The 16465-nt window shown below is 38.3% G+C and overlaps 1 protein-coding gene across 3 annotated transcripts in view; it reads left to right on the top strand.

The window, feature by feature from the left end:
- NKAIN2 (sodium/potassium transporting ATPase interacting 2) overlaps positions 1-16465 on the top strand; it is a 1117882-nt gene that overhangs the window by 196397 nt on the left and 905020 nt on the right. For 2 of the 3 annotated variants that reach the window (XR_011481883.1, XM_070449853.1), the window contains exon 1: positions 15373-15537. The exons of the other annotated variant lie outside the window; for it this stretch is intronic. Coding sequence is in view for 1 of the 2 variants with exons in the window: in XM_070449853.1 (XP_070305954.1) it covers positions 15388-15537 (150 nt within the window). In the remaining variant the exon portion in view is untranslated. Of the gene's footprint in view, positions 1-15372; positions 15538-16465 lie in introns of those variants that run through there. 3 annotated transcript variants of the gene reach the window in all.

Genomic DNA, 16465 nt, shown 5'->3' with positions numbered 1-16465 from the left:
TCTAATTTTCTTGAAGAGCTCTCTAGTCTTTCCCATTCTATTCTTTTCCTCTATTTCTTTGCGTTCATCACTGAGGAAGGATTTCTTATCTCTCCTTGCTATTCTTTGGAACTCTGCATTCAAATGGGTATATCTTTCCTTTTCTCCTTTGCCTTTCATTTCTCTTCTTTTCTCAGTTATTTGTAAGGCCTCCTGAGACACCATTTTGATGTTTGCATTTCTTTTTCTTGGAGATAGTCTTGATCACTACCTCCTGTACAATGCCATGAAACTCTGCCCATAGTTCTTCAGGCACTCTGTCTATCAGATCTAATCCCTTAAATCCATTTGTCATTCTGCTGTATAATTGTAAGGGATTTTATTTAGGTCATACCTGAATGGCCTAGTGGTTTTCCCTACTTTCTTCAATTTAAATCTGAGTTTGGCAATAAGGAGTTCATGATCTGAGCCACAGTCAGTTCCCAGTCTTGTTTTTGCTGACTGTATAGAGCCTCTCCATCTTTGGCTGCAAAGAATATAATCAATCTGATTTTGGTACTGACTACCTGGTGAGATCCATGTATAAAGTTGTCTCTTGTGTTGTTGGAAGATGGTGTTTGCTGTGACCAGTGCGTTCTCTTGGCAAATCTCTGTCAGCCTTTGACCTGCTTTGGTTTGTACTCCAAGGCTAACTTTGCCTATTACTCCAGGCATCTCTTGACTTCCTACTTTTGCATTCCAGTCCTCTGTGATAATAGGACATCTTTTTCTGGGTGTTCTAAAAGGTCTTGTAGGTCTTCATAGAATCATTCAGTTTCAGCTCCTTCAGCATCACTGGTTGGGGCATAGACTTGGATTACTGTGATATTGAACGGTTTGCCTTGGAAACAGAAGAGACCATTCTCTCGTTTCTGAGACTGCACCCAAGTACTGCATTTCAGACTCTTGTTGACTCTGAGGGCCACTGCACTTCTTCTAAGGGATTCTTGCCCACAGTAGTAGATATAATTGTCATCTGAATTAAATTCGCCCACTCCAGTCCATTTTAGTTCACTGATTCCTAAAATATTGATGTTCACTCTTGCCATCTGTTGTTTGAGCACTTCTAATTTGCCTTGATTCATGGACCTAACATTCCATGTTCCTATTTAATATTGCTCTTTACAGCATCAGCCTTTACTTCCATCACCAGTCCCATCCACATCTGGGCATTGTTTTCACTTTGCCTCCGTCTCTTCATTCTTTCCGGGGTTATTTCTCCTCTCGTCTCCAGTAGTATATTGGGCACCTACTGACCTGGGGAGTTTATCTTTCTGCGTCATATCTTCTTGCCTTTTCATACTGTTCATGGTGTTTTCAAGGGAAGAATACTGAAGTGTTTTGCCATTCCCTTCTTCCGTGGACCATGTTTTGCCAGAACTCTCCACCATGGCCCGTCTGTCTTGGATGGCCCTACATGGCATGGCTCATGGTTTCATTGAGTTAGACAAGGCTGTGGTCCATGTGATCAGTTTGATTAGTTTTCTGTGAGTCATGAGTTATGGAAATTATTAGTTGTGAATATATTTTTCCTAAATTCAAAAGGTACATCCCTGTATAGAAAAAAAATTGGATCATTCTTATATCTCTGTCAAGCACATCAATCATTTGTTTTTCCTTTATCTTAACTCCTATTGGAGTAAAACATGTATTTTTATTTGAATTTATTTGAACAAACTCTCAAATTTCACAAATGGACAGTATTATAGGGAACTGTTGCAGTATGTAGCACATGTATTTTGAGGAAGAACATGCAATACTAAATAGCATGATAAGCAAATACAAAAAATATGTGCATCCATTTGAAATATAAAATGCTACTTTTCACTATTACTTATTAGGACTTTTTGGTATTATCATTTAAAAATAACTTACTTTTACTTAAATCTCCATTGTACATTCATTTAAAAAGTATAATTATAGAAATTATTATTTTTTTATTTGTTTGTTAATGTTGGATGCATGCCAAATAAGATCTTGAATTTACTTGTTCTGTTGCAATTGGAGTTTGTTGATTTTCTCATATTATATTCAGATCAGTAATGTGAAGAGTTCAAGAAGCTTGCTGGATTCCAAATACTTTGTTTTTCAGTGGTGGCTAAAGTAGAAATTAAATGAATTACTATATGTATATCAATTTCCCTATTAAATTATGGTTCTGTAAAAACATTAGAATATGCAACTTTAAATATCTTTCAAGCTGTCAGACGTCGTACTTTGGGGCACAATGAAAATAGTGTAGCCTGTTAACAATTATTAATGTCATATCCATGTATATCCAAATGTCAAAACAGTGAGTGTTAGTCTTAACTGTTTGTGTTGATACATAGAGTCAAATATGTAACTGCTTTAATCATAGTCGCCCAGAAAATGAATGCATTATTTAACAACTTAATTAAAGACAAAACAGAAAGTAACATGAAGTTTTTTTCCCTGTTTGGTTTTTAATTTTTAAAGTTCAAATATACATATGTCTCTGTATGAGTAAGGAAACACATATATTACACATACTCATATACATCATTAAAGGTTTGATCTCAACTGAATGACTTGCTTCTATAGGGCAGAGTCTATTGTCAATAAATTCAAGAGTTCAAGATTTATCAGGCCAATTAGCTTGGTGGTTAAATAGCTGTGGACTAACTGCTTTCTCAATCAAAGATGACACATTTTTAGTTTTTAAACTTTCACATCATCAAGTTTTTTAAAAGTTTTTAAACTTTTCATATCACCAAGCATATGTATGTAACTGATTAAGGTTTTATCCTATAGGTACAGTGAAACATTGCATTTTAGCAAAGATTTAAATATGGACTGAGCCCCACCCTCTCCTTTGTCAGATGAAACAAATATAATTATTTATCACTTCCAAACATAAATTCTGAGCAAACCTGTTTTTGACTGTTGCCCAATATTACTATATAAGAAGTTATTTCATATTCTCCATCTTTCTTTCTCATATTTTTTTAAAGAAGGCTCAAACATCAATTCTGATTAGTGAGGCAATGTCAAACTTTCTGAAAATCTTATGTATTTAAAAATATTACTTTTAATACAAATTTAAAACCTTTTCATTAGAAAGCTATGATTTTAAAGTATATTCTGTTAAGTTCTGGCAAGGTAATGACATTTGTCAGCAAGTGATTGAGCTCCAGTGTTTCAGGTCAGTGTCAGGGGTGGGTGGTGTGGGTATACACATATGCACAAACAATATATTTCTGACTTCAATTATGTCTTGCTCTATGGGGCCAGCTTTGAGACTTCTTGGGCTTCCCAGGTATTCTGAGACATTTGTAAGTCTTTGGCTCTGTTAGACACTAAATGATATCAGAGCCCAAATCCTCTGTAAATGCAGTTGTTTGTATCATCCAAGAATTATCTCTTTAGCTATCTAGTTGATTTCCATTTCAGAAGGAAACCTGCTTACCTGACTAGGACCAAATACAAATATTGTTAAAAAATAAAATCTTATTGTACTGTGTTGTTTTGTTCTTTATCTGTGCTCTGGGTCAAGTTGTGGTATTCAGTGCCCTATGCCTTTTGGAAAGTTCAGTTACTGCAAAGAGATACTTTAAAAAAACACACACACACATTATTGAAGTATAGTTGCTTTACAATGTTGTGGTAGTTTCTTCTGTTCAACAAAATAAATCAGCTGTACGTATACATATATCCCCTCTTTCTTTAATTTCCTTTCCATTTAAGTCACTACAGAGCATTGAGCAGAGTTCCCTGTGCTACACAGTAGTTATTTTTTTTTTAGTACATAGTACCAATAGTGTATATATGTTAATTTCAATCTCCCAATTCATCCCATCCCATCTACCCCCATTGGTATCCACGTGTTTTATTCTTCATGTCTGTGTCTCTATTTCTGTTTAATAAGTAAGATTGTCTAAGGGATGCTCTATAGAATGAGGTTTTATTTCTTGGTATCTCCTTAATGCCTTCTGAGCTCACCCTGGTTAGAACTGGGTAATAGGGATATGACAGTGAAACCTGAGCAGAGGAAGAAGCTCTTGCTTGTGTTTATGTGTTTTTTTCCCCCCTGTCTCTCTTTCTGTAAATTAAATGTCATCCAATTATCTCTTGCAGCTATCTAAAGACTTGTTCATTAGTCAACATTATGATACAGGTATTAGTGATTGGTCTAATTAGTTTTGTGAACATTTGTATATATGGAGAGCTCTCAATAAATTGTTTTTTTTTTTTAATTTGATGTTCCTATAGACCACTTGTATCCTTGGAGAAGCTCTGATATTTGCTCTTAAGTTTTTTTATATGTTTCATTACAGAAGCCAGAATCCTTCTTGCTAATAATAACATAGATAAATACTTTGTTATTCTAGTAATACCTCCAAAAGTAAAGCATATTTTCTAGGCATCTTCTGAAATGCATGTCTTTTTTTAATATTGGAGGCTCTGAAGCTGTTAATGAGATATGGAAGAGGCATTTTCTAAAAGAGACAAGCTATTTTAATCAAAAAGGTCATGTGTGTCAGAGAGCATTATTGTTTCCTGAAGTGGCTTGACTCTGCCTAAGTCAGTTAGAATTAAGATTTCAATTATACATCACTAATGGCTGGGACAGAGGGTGAGTGAGGTAGAAGTTTAATACCTAAGCGTTACTGAAACGTCTTCTTGATTTACTGGCATCACTGCTAAGTACTCTGTAAATGCCAGCATTTTACACCATGTCACTAATGCCCAAGAGTAATGCCACGTTAGAATTACAAATCGGAAGGCATTCTACAGTCCAAGCAGCAGAGTTAACTTCCAGATGAGATATGAATACTAAAGTGAATGTCATCTTTGAGAAGGAAAATCTTTTGAATGATCCTGATTCTGTTTAATTATTTAAGTAATGCTTAGAAGATACTGACTACAGAATGTCTGACGTTTCAGTGGACTTTCATAAGGCTGAACTGAGAGCCAAGAAGAAAGGAACAAAAGAGAGATCCTGGGATTAAGTGGGGTGCTCTATTCTTTATCTTTTTTTTTTTAATGCTTATCCTTCCCCTTTTTGTACAACTTTTATTGTTGTTCACTCACTCAGAGGTCTCTGATTCTTTGTGACCCCATAGGCTGCAGCACACGAAACTTCCCTTCACTGTCTCCTGGAGTTTGCTCAAACTCATGTCCATTGCATCGATAATACCATCCAACCATCTCATCCACTGTCACCCCCCTTCTCCTCCTGCTCCCAATCTTTCCCAGCATCAGAGTCTTTCAGTGAGTCAGCTCTTCCAATCAGGTGGCCAAAGTATTGGAGCTTCAGCTTCAGCATCAGTCCTTCCAATGAATATTCAGGGTTGATTTTCTTTAGGATTTACTGGTTTGATCTCTTTGCTGTCCAAGGGACTCTCAAGAGCCTTTTCCAGCATCACAGTTCAAAAGCATCAGTTCTTCGGCACTCAGCCTTCTTTACGGTCCAACTATCTGTACACAACTACTGGAAAAACCATAGTTTTGACTATACAGACCTTTGTCAGCAAGGTGATGTCTCTGCTTTTTAACATGCTGTCTAGTTTGTCATAGCTTTTCTTCCAAGGAGGGAGCATCTTCTAATTTCATGGCTGCAGTCACCATCCTCAGTTATTTTGGAACCCAGGAAAATAAAGTCTTTCATGATTTCCATTTCTCCCCCATCTATCTGCCATGAAATGATGGGACCAGAGGCCATGATCCTTAACTTTTTGAATCTTGGGTATTAAACCAGCTTTTTCACTCTCCTCTTTCACCTTTATCAAGAGGCTTTTTAGTTCCTCTTTGGTTTCTTCCATTAGGGCAGTATCATCTGTGTATCTGGAGGTTATTGACATTTCTCTCAGCAGTCTTGATTCCATCTTGTAATTCATCCAGCCCAGAATTTTGCATGATGTACTCTGCATATAAGTTAAATAAGCAGAGTGACAATATATAGCCTTGACATACTCCTTTCCCAATTTTGAACCAGTCCATTGTTCCATGTCCGGTTCTAACTGTTGCTTCTTGACCTGCATACAGATTTCTCAGGATGCGGGTAAGGTGGTCTGGTATTCCCATCTCTTGAAGAACTTTCCACAGTTTGTTGTGATCCACACAGTCAAGGGTTTTAGCATAGTCAATGAAGCAGAAGTAGATGTTTTTCTGCAATTCCCTTCTTTTTCTATGATCCAATAGATGTTGCCAATTTGATCACTGATTCCTCTGCCTTTTATAAATCCAGCTTATACTTCTGGAAGTTCTTTGTTCAGGTGCCGTTGCAGCCTAGCTTGAAGGATTTTGAGCATTACCTTGCTAACATGTGAAATTAGCACAGTTGTGTGGTAATTTGAACATTCTTTAGCATCACCGTTCTTTGGGATTAGAATGAGAACTTCCAGTCCAGTGGACACTTCTGAGTTTCCCAGATTTTCTGGCATGTTGACTGCAGCACTTTCACTGCATATATCTTTTAGGATTTGAAATAGCTCAGCTGAAATTCCATCACCTCCACTAGCTTTGTTTTTAGTAATGCTTCCTAAGGCTCACTTAACTTCACATTCCAGGATGTCTGACTGTAGGTAACTGATCACACCATTGTGGCTATCTGGGTCCAGACCTTTTTTATACAGTTCTGTGCATTTTTGCCACCTCTTCTTAATATCTTCTGCTTCTTTTAGGAACATTTCATACACATGGTTGATGCTAAGTAAACTGGGGAAAGAAAGATAGCTCTAAGTCGTGTCTGACTCTTGCGACCCTATGGACTGTAGCCTGCCAGGCTCCTCTGTCCTTGGGATTTTCCAAGCAAGAATACTGGAGTGGGTTTCCATTTTCTTCTCCAGGGGATCTTCCCAACCCAGGAATTGAACCCAGGCCTCCAGCACTGCAAGCAGATTCTTTGCCATCTGAGCTACGTATGAAGCCCTGTAAACTGAGGAGAGACTTTAATGGTGAAGAGCCCTTTATTGTATGAGTCTGATAATATGTGTGCAACTGTTTTAATTTATGTATGTTGCTTAAGCAGTGCTAAAGGAATTGTGTCATCTAATAGCGGGGGTTATACCTAGATCAGAATAGCCTTGATCGCTTAGAGAGCCTTTCTGACCAGAAAAACAGGATGTTTTCCAGGTGTGAAAGTCCATGTACTTCTGCACGCCCGATGATGCTGAGTTCAGGCTTAGCATAGGTCCTTGGTAAAGGTAGGTTTTCCTGTTGGCCCTCCTCTGTTCCCAGTGACTTTGGCTCCATCAAGTATGGAAATCAATCTTAATGTCCTCAGGAGAGGGAGAACAGGCATTCTCATATACAGAGTTTGGAATTTTATTAACTTATATATCTCTTATATGACTTGGCTGGTGTTTCATTCAGTGGCAGAGGGACTAAAATTACAGGAAGGTGAAATACTGTCCAAACCTGCTTGTTGACATTGATTTATTGAAAAGGGAGCAGTGGCTGTTGGGAGAGGACTGAACCTAATGGAGATGGTTAAGCCCAAAACACCATGATTTTCCCAAAGTGTGTGTGGGTGTGAGAGAGGGAGGGAGGGGGAGAGAGAACAAAAGACCAATCAGACAGAGGAGGCAGATGGTAGGAAGGGGATGCTTGTTTGGGGCATCCAGATTAGTGTATCTTACTTGGTTCGTGTTTATTGAAGTGGGTCAGGATCAGAGTGATTTGGGGGTGCAGATTCACATGTGAGGGACACTGGGCACTGTGATGTATATGACAGGAAGTGAAAGTGTTGGTCCCTCAGGCCTATCTGACTCTCTGCACCTCCATGGACTTTAGCCGGCAAGGCTCCTCTGTCCATGGGATTCTCCAGGCAAGAATACTGGAGTGGCAACTCCAGAAAAATAAATGACCCAATCAAAAAATGGGCCAAAGAACTAAACAGACATTTCTCCCAGGAAGACATACAGATGGCAAAAAAACACATGAAAAGATGCTCAACATCACTCATTATCAGAGAAATGCAAACCAAAACCACAATGAGGTACCATTACACGCCAGTCAGAATGGCTGCTATCCAAAAGTCTACAAGCAATAAATGCTGGAGAGGGCGTGGAGAAAAGGGAACCCTCTTACACTGTTGGTGGGAATGCAAACTAGTACAGCCGCTATGGAAAACAGTGTGGAGATTTCTTAAAAAACTGGAAATAGAACTGCCATATGACCCAGCAGTCCCACTTCTGGGCATACACACCGAGGAAACCAGATCTGATCTGAAAGAGACACGTGCACCCCAATGTTCATCGCAGCACTGTTTATAATAGCCAGGACATGGAAGCAACCTAGATGCCCATCAGCAGACAAATGGATAAAGAAGCTATGGTACATATACACAGTGGAATATTACTCAGCCATTAAAAAGAATTCATTTGAATCAGTTCTAATGAGATAGATAAACTGGGACCCATTATACAGAGTGAAGTAAGCCAGAAAGATAAAGACCAATACAGTATACTAACACATATATATGGAATTTTAAAAGATGGTAACAATAACCCTATATGCAAAACAGAAAAAGAGACACAGATGTACAGAACAGACTTGTGGACTCTGGGAGAAGGCGAGGGTGGGATGTTTCAAGAGAACAGCATCGAAACATGAATATTATCTAGGGTGAAACAGATCACCAGCCCAGGTTGGATGCATGAGACAAGTGCTCGGGCCTGGTGCACTGGGAAGACCCAGAGGGATCGGGTGGAGAGGGAGGTGGGAGGGGGGACTGGGATGGGGAATACATGTAAATCCATGGCTAATTCATTTCAATGTATGACAAAAACCACTGCAATGATGTAAAGTAATTAGCCTCCAACTAATAAAAATAAATGGAAAAAAAATTAAAAAAAAAAAAAAGAATACTGGAGTGGGTTGCCATTTCCTTCTCCAGGGGATCTTCCCAACCAAGGGATTGAACCCAGGTCTCCTGCAATGCAGGTAGACTCTTTACTGACTGAGCTACCTAGTAACTCTGTTTATGAAAGGTGAACTTAAAACATAACCTTTTTGATAAGTGGAAATATTTTCTTTAAGTTGGGTCTGTAAAAAATGTAAATGTCATGTGACCTAACTTTTTTTTTTAATCTGGAAAAAATTCTACAAGTTACTGTCCACTAAGTAGGCTGATGTTTGCATAGCTGTTGTTGGCTCTGCCTTGGGTGCTAGAGATGCAAAGATGCATAAATGGCAGAGCCTGGTCAGTCTTCAGAGGAGTTGGCACCCTAGGGGTTCCTGGACTATGTAGTTATGTGCTCTTTATTGTTGCTGTACTTATCCCTTTTACACTAAAATGAATACTGTAATAGATTTAACCATATTTTGTAGACACACAAAGAGGATAGGACTTTTTCATTCTGAAGATGTCAAAGGGTTTATAGATGTGACTTTCAGGTTGACTATTAAGATTAGCTATAGCGTTTAGAAGAGAAGGTTTCCTGTTGTATTTTTTCACTTTATGAACACTGCATGCAGAAAGGTGGTAAGCGTGACAATTCTGTATCACCTGTGCCCTCTTATGACCTTAATATAGATGGGAGAAGGAGGGGGCTTGGGTTTGGGGCTGCTGAAGAGGGAACTGTAAAAGCCTACTAATAATTGTATTTGAGGGCCCAGATTAAGCTAAGGAATTTGAACATAATTTATAAATAATGTGTGTGTGTGTGTGCGTGTGCACACTCAGTCATGTCTGACTCTTTGTGACCCCTTGGACTATAGCCCACCAGACTCCTCTGTCCATAGATTTTTAAGGCAAGAATACTAGTTCAGTTCAGTTCAGTCACTCAGTCGTGTCTGACTCTTTGCAACGCCATGAATTGCAGCACACCAGGCCTCCCTGTCCATCACCATCTCCCGGAGTTTACTCAAAGTTATGTCCATCGAGTCGGTGATGCCTCCCAGACATCTCATCCTCTGTCATACTAGAGTGGGTTGCTATTTCCTTCTTCAGGGGATCTTCCTGACCCAGGGATGGAAGTCGTGTCTCCTGCATTGCAGGCAGATTCATTACTGCTGAGCCATCAAGGAAAAATATAGTTATAAATAGTGGGATTCATCAAATATGTTTTAAACCAGAGGTAACCGTTATGGATGTGATGTTACAGATGTGAAAGTTGGAACATAAAGAAGGCTGAGTGTCGAAGAGTTGATGCTTTCCAACTGTAGTGCTGGAAGACTCTTGAGAGTCCCTTGGACTGCAAGGAGATCAAATCAGTCAGTCCTAAAGGGAATCAACCCTGAATATCCATTGCACTGGTGCTGAAGCTGAAGCTCCAATACTTTGGTCACCTGATGCAAACAGCTGATTTGTTGGAAAAAGACCCTGATGCTGGGACAGATTGAAGGCCGGAGGAGAAGGGGATGATAGAGGATGAGATGGCTGGATGGCATCACCGACTCCATGGACATGAGTTTGAGCAAGCTCTGGGAGATAGTGAAAGACGGGGAAGCCTGGTGTGCTGCAATTCATGGGATCATAGAAAGTCAGACAGGAATGAGTGACTGAGCGAACAGCAGCAAACCATTACTATACTGATGGAACAATTTTGAGAGATAAGAGAGTGATGGACAGGTGGCAGGAGACAAATTAGTAGCCAGTTGTAATAATGCAATTGAAAAAATAGAAGTGCCTGACCAAGGGTTATCAATGTGGAAAAACAGTGCACTTGGACCTCAATATATTCCCCAATTGAAAAAAACTACCTCCTTTCCATTCTTTTTCTCTCCCTGCCTATTCTTTCCCTTCTTCCTTTTTTTCATCCCTTCTTTGTTTCTTTTTCATTTACATGTTGTTCCTCAGTACGTGCTATGTGCCAGGCCGTGGGAGTGGGGGAGGGAGTGGGTCAGAGAGAAGGCCACAGGCTCTGGTGTGATACAGCTGACAGTAAGGCTGTTAACTGTGATGGGGGAAAAATTTAGGAAACAGTTTTTCAGCAGGGAATAAAATGACTTTGAATTTGGACAGATTGATTTGGAAATGTGTGTGAGACTTTCTTTCTGAGATATCCAGTAAAGAGCTGAAAAGCTCCCTGACATTACTGTGGCCTGTGGAATGAATGGTCTTCCTGATGAGCCCGTGAACACCTATCTCTAGGAAGGGGCATGACTTGGCCAGGTGGCCTTGGGTCAGAGGTGTTAGATGGAACTCTGATGAGGGATTATTAGTGATCTCGAACACAGTGGGATACAATGTCCTTCCAGCCTTACAAATCTATAAGACTGTGGGCAATCTCTGAGAAAGAGACTGAGGAAGATATCAAGAAAGAGAAATACCACACACACACACATACATGCGCGCACGCACACACACACACACACACCCCTTTTAGCTTCTTTTTCTTGTCTCTGACCATATCTGGCATCATAAGAATTATCATAAATATATCTGTTGAAATATCCCACATCACTTTTCTTCTTAACTTCGGCACTGAATAATGACTGGACTAGGAAGGATATTCTGATATCCCCTATTTTCCCACTAGCCCCTTACTTCTTATCTAACTAGCAGATATTCATGGTACTTTCTACAACCTGAATAGCATGTGCTGCTTCATATTCTGAACCAAATTAAGGTAAATAGTCACAGATATACTTTCCATTCACAATGTTAAGTGTTAGGATAGTCTGTTACAAGTTAAAACTCTGGGAATTTTATGTAGTTATTATTATTATTTTGGTAAATTTGCTCTTAGGAAGAAATAAGGGTAAACCAATATTTTGTCAGAGATTCTTCATTCTCTAACGTGAAGTCTTAGGTGGTGGTTGTTGCTGCTGCTGTTTCTATTGTTGTTCTTGTTTCTCTTATTAATTCTTTCATTCCTGCTTTTTAAATAAATAATAAAGTAATTGTATTAAAAATTTTACCTATACTTCTATGGACCCCCAACGCTTTGGAAAATGTGTAAAATGATGTGCTATTCATAACTTCAACATAAGGATAAATACAACTGACATCTTATATGAGAATCTAAAATGTATTACTCACACTAATATCAAAAATAGAAAAATGATACTGGGTCTGCCATTATATTTTTAGTTTGTACATATGCTTCTGAAACAATTTTTCTCCTACACATGAAAATTAATTTTATCTGTGAAATATTTACTTTATTAGGTTTGCATTAAGCAAGGTTAAACTTAGGAAAGCTTTTACCTTTTATGAATTCCATAGATGAGTTAAGATTTAAAATTTTGACCTAGAGACTTGTTTTGCACTACTCAATTCTCACAGTTTTGTGAAATGAATCACTTTGATCATTACTGAAATATTTGTAGCAGTTGATACATGCATTGATTAAGATAAATATGTCTTTTTATAATAAAATGATAATGAGTTGACATTTAACCAATAAAATAAAAAGGTAAACTTTAAACGAATTAACACGGTTGATGGAAATTAAATTGGAAAGAAAACTTATGGAGAAAAATTCAGCGAAATGTGTCAAAATTAAATTTAAATGAGAAACTTTTTGACTCAGTGATCCAACCAGATGAAATCTATGCAAATAAATATATAGGTGACCTAATATGTATGTACAAGAATCTTGACTGTAACATAAGTTTCAATGGTAAAAAACTGTATCAATGTAATTGGTAAATAGAATAAAGTATAAAGAAACAAAAAAGTGAAATTCTATAATGTTAAAGAATAAGTTAGATCTACATATACTGACATAGAAAACTTTATAACATTCTTTTGAATGAAAATAAACACAATATAAATGGAGTGATCCCATATATATATATATATATTTATATGCATTCAAAGTCTAGAAAGATACACTCCATCTTAAGAAAAGCAAAACGCTATTTAACTGAAACCAAAAAGAGAAGGAAGAGTTTATCAGGAAAATTTATTTAAGGCCAAGGAAATAACATCGAAGAAAGCCTACAGGTCAGAGAGATTTAATGTATTCAAGGAGCTAAAATATCAGGTATGAATGAATTGTAGAGTGTAAGAGAGATTTACCTTTGGGGTTAGTATTACACATGCAAATATGCTTTCTGTTTTATACATTTCTGTGTTTGTTAACAAAGATGTTCCCATTAAAACACAAATAATTAAAAAACAGGCTTAAATTGTCACAAAGAAAAAGTTAATGAAACACTTTAAATAGGATACCAAAAGTATCCTATTTGTAGAAATATATTTATGGGATAAATAGGATAGATTTAAATAGGTTAAATGAGATACATTTATATACCCTGTTTATATAAATACCAAAAATAAATAAATAAAAGAAGTAAATACCAAAAATAAATAAATAAAAGAAGTTGCAAACAATCACGCTGAAGCCTGAAACAAAAGGATAGCATCACATACTATGCTGAATGGAAGGAGATGAATAAGAGGAATACAAGCAGTGATTTTTAGAAGATGAAGATACTTCTTTTAAATAGGCTTAAATAGAAACATTAAATAAAGCAACAGTGGAAATTTTTAAAAACTACACTCCTACTGTAGAAAGGCCCACAGGACTATTTGTATCAACATAGCTGTGAAACATTTAGCACATTTAGCACACCTTCTTTTCAGTGAGGAATTTAAGTCCTCGGTTGCCCAGACAGGTATCTGGGGGCAAAAGCAGGACCTTGCGGCCTTTTAGTGTTTCCTTTTCCCCACTGCTCTCATTCCCTGTAAATTCTTTCCAAAGTATGAGCCAACTCTGCGTCAGAGGTCTAAACCTTGGCTCCATTGTAGACTCTCCAGAGTAGATTCAAAAATGTCAAGCTCAGGCTCCACTTCAGATCCGTTAAATCATTATCTCTGATGCAGGGGCCCAGGCAGTGAGTGAACGGTTAATGCTCCTGGGTGGTTCTCCTATGCAACTGGGGCTGAAAAAAATCACTGCTTTAGGAAGGATTAAACTATTGACACCTTATGTGTATAAACGCAGTGACCCTGCAGCAAACTCTGGGAACAGTATATTCAAATGGGTAATTCCAAAGAACTGAGTCTAGAACTGAGAGAGTCTCAGACTTCAATAGCTGGTTTGGTGGTGAGGTTGTCTGTGGTGTGGCTGTTTAAAAGGTTTTATATTAGAAAAATGGAGATGAGAGACACTTTAGGTATAAAATACAGGAGAGATACAAGATTAAGAAAATACCAATACATTAAAGATAAATTTAGGACTCTGGCTTCTCATCAGAATGTAACTGCTTCATGGAGTTCTGACTGTTAAATGAGAGTATTTATATAAGCAAAGTGCAAAATGTAGTCCATTCATTGTTTGGATGCTTAATAAACAGAATGAGAAGTAGAGAAGTAGAGAATCAATCTCTTTCATATTATAGTTTTTAAATAATTATAGCTTTGATTCTTGGTTTCCATCAAGCACATTTATTTTCCTTTTAGTGGATGTTAGTGGGCTTTTGTTCACAGTACAGAGCCCAAAACAGTAGATAGACTGTGTCCAGATTATTCTGGACAGGTAGCAGGGTAGCACCCTTCCAGACTTTTTGAAGGTACTCCAACTTCCCTCACAGTCCATCTGCAGAATGCATGTATATTAGTCTCCTTTTGTTGTAGAACAAGCTCCCACAAACTTAGTGAGTGCCTGTTGGAGATCATAAAAAAGACATGACCGTGGTTGGCCACAGGCTGAACCCCAGACAATTGGAGGTACCTTGTCCCTTTCTCTGTCCTTGGAATGTACTCTCCACCCACCATCTCCGTGCTAGGAACTGTTCCAAGGTTTATCCTTGAGAGTATTGTTGAGACCATCTGGTCTGTGTATGTGGCTGACCCCGTTAAGAGCCGTATATAAACTTTTAAGATTCTGGCAGGCAGTCCTGAGATCTATTCATCTTGCGGCCACCCAAGACAAGCTTCCCGTATAAGTTCCTTTGCTTATTAAACCTACCACCTGCTTTCTTCAGTCTCCTTGTCCTCCAGGTATGAGGGCCAGTTTTCTAGCCCACAGTGCCTTAAAAACGCCTATTTATTAGCTCACAGTCCTATAGGTGAGAAGCCTGGGCTGATTTTTCTGCTAAAGATCCAGGAAGCTAAAAGCAAGCTGGGCTGCATTATCATCAGCTGAACTGAGTCCTCTTCCAGTCTCGCGTGATTTTGGCAGAGTTCAGTTCCTGACACTTACAAGGGCTGAGATTTTTCTTTCCTTTCTGACTGCTCTCGGCTTTTAGAGGCAATCTGCGTTCGCTATCGCGGGGTCCCTCCATCTTCAAAAGCTGTGACAGAGAATTTCCCTCTTAGGCTTCACATCTCTGACTTGATGTCCCCAGGCAGATTTTTAAGGGCTCATGTGATTGGGTAAAGCCCAGTGAAGCGATGCATGTTTTCTTCAAGTCAGCTGTAGCAAGTAACCTCACCGCAGGAGGGCTGCCCATCATATCACAGGTGTCTCTCATACCAGAGATGGAGATGATTTGACAAGGGTGTGGGTCATGGAGAATCATCTTACAAAGCGGCCTGCCCCCACAAACCCCTCACCCACACACACACAGTATAAAAAGGGTGCGTGGACAGCGCCATTTGTTGAGGTGACTCTAAGGCAAGGAGTAAGTAATGAGAACTATCGCCATCCCACTTTTTCAGTGAGTATTATTTTTCCTTTGGCTTTCGTGGAGGGGGGAGATCTGCTTCAATGTAGTTCCTACAGAAAAATAAAGGAAAAAAAATAGGTGTTAAATTATCTATAAATTAAAAATATAAACATTTTGCTTATGATTTTAATGCCTAGCAAAGGCCATGTGCTCTCTTGCTTTTTGTTTTTTTCTTTTCATTCTTAATAAGTAAAATTTCTCCTACAGTTTCATCTCATGGCAAATATATGCTAAAAATACAAACCAAAAAATCAGCGTTTCTGAAGGAACTATATTTTACAAATAGAAATTGACACACATTTGGTTTTTTTGGAGGTTGTGTTGGCATTCTCAGCTGCATTGTGTTCATTTGGTTGTGAGTTCCATGGATTTACCATGGAATGGGAAAAGCCTCAGCCTGTAGTCTCCTAAAACTGAAAAACCGCTCAACACGGCTCTAAGTACTTGGCTGCTTTCTTAATAAGTCCTTGTACCTTTGAGAAATGGTGTTTGGAGCCAGAAAACATTGTTTAGGTTTGAGCCAATTTTCTATTTCTCAGAACCCAACTAAGGAAATACATCTAGTTGCTTTCCAAAAATCATAGCTGAGTGGATGAATGAGTATTACTAATAATGCGTTGCCTTATTTGGCGGATACAATCTTGCTGGGAATATAAAAACAAGTTCTGGTGTTCTTTGGAAGATTTCTGCATAACTTGTCTTAACTGAATTGCAATAGATATTTGAACCGTTAATGTGTGTATGTTTATTTGCTGATAATAAAGGAAGATCCTTGGGAGATCTTCAGTTGAAGTTATTTGATTCAAATTGGTGTGCTCTAGTTTGACTTAGTAGTATATTTCAGAAGTGAACATATATACATTTAGTGTAAATTGCCGTCACGCTATTGTGTAGTGGACTTTAAACTGTATTCCCTGGG

Source organism: Odocoileus virginianus, chromosome 19 (genome assembly GCF_023699985.2).
Source record: "Odocoileus virginianus isolate 20LAN1187 ecotype Illinois chromosome 19, Ovbor_1.2, whole genome shotgun sequence".
Classification (NCBI taxonomy): domain Eukaryota; kingdom Metazoa; phylum Chordata; class Mammalia; order Artiodactyla; family Cervidae; genus Odocoileus; species Odocoileus virginianus.
This window is presented reverse-complemented; position numbering and strand designations above follow the sequence as displayed.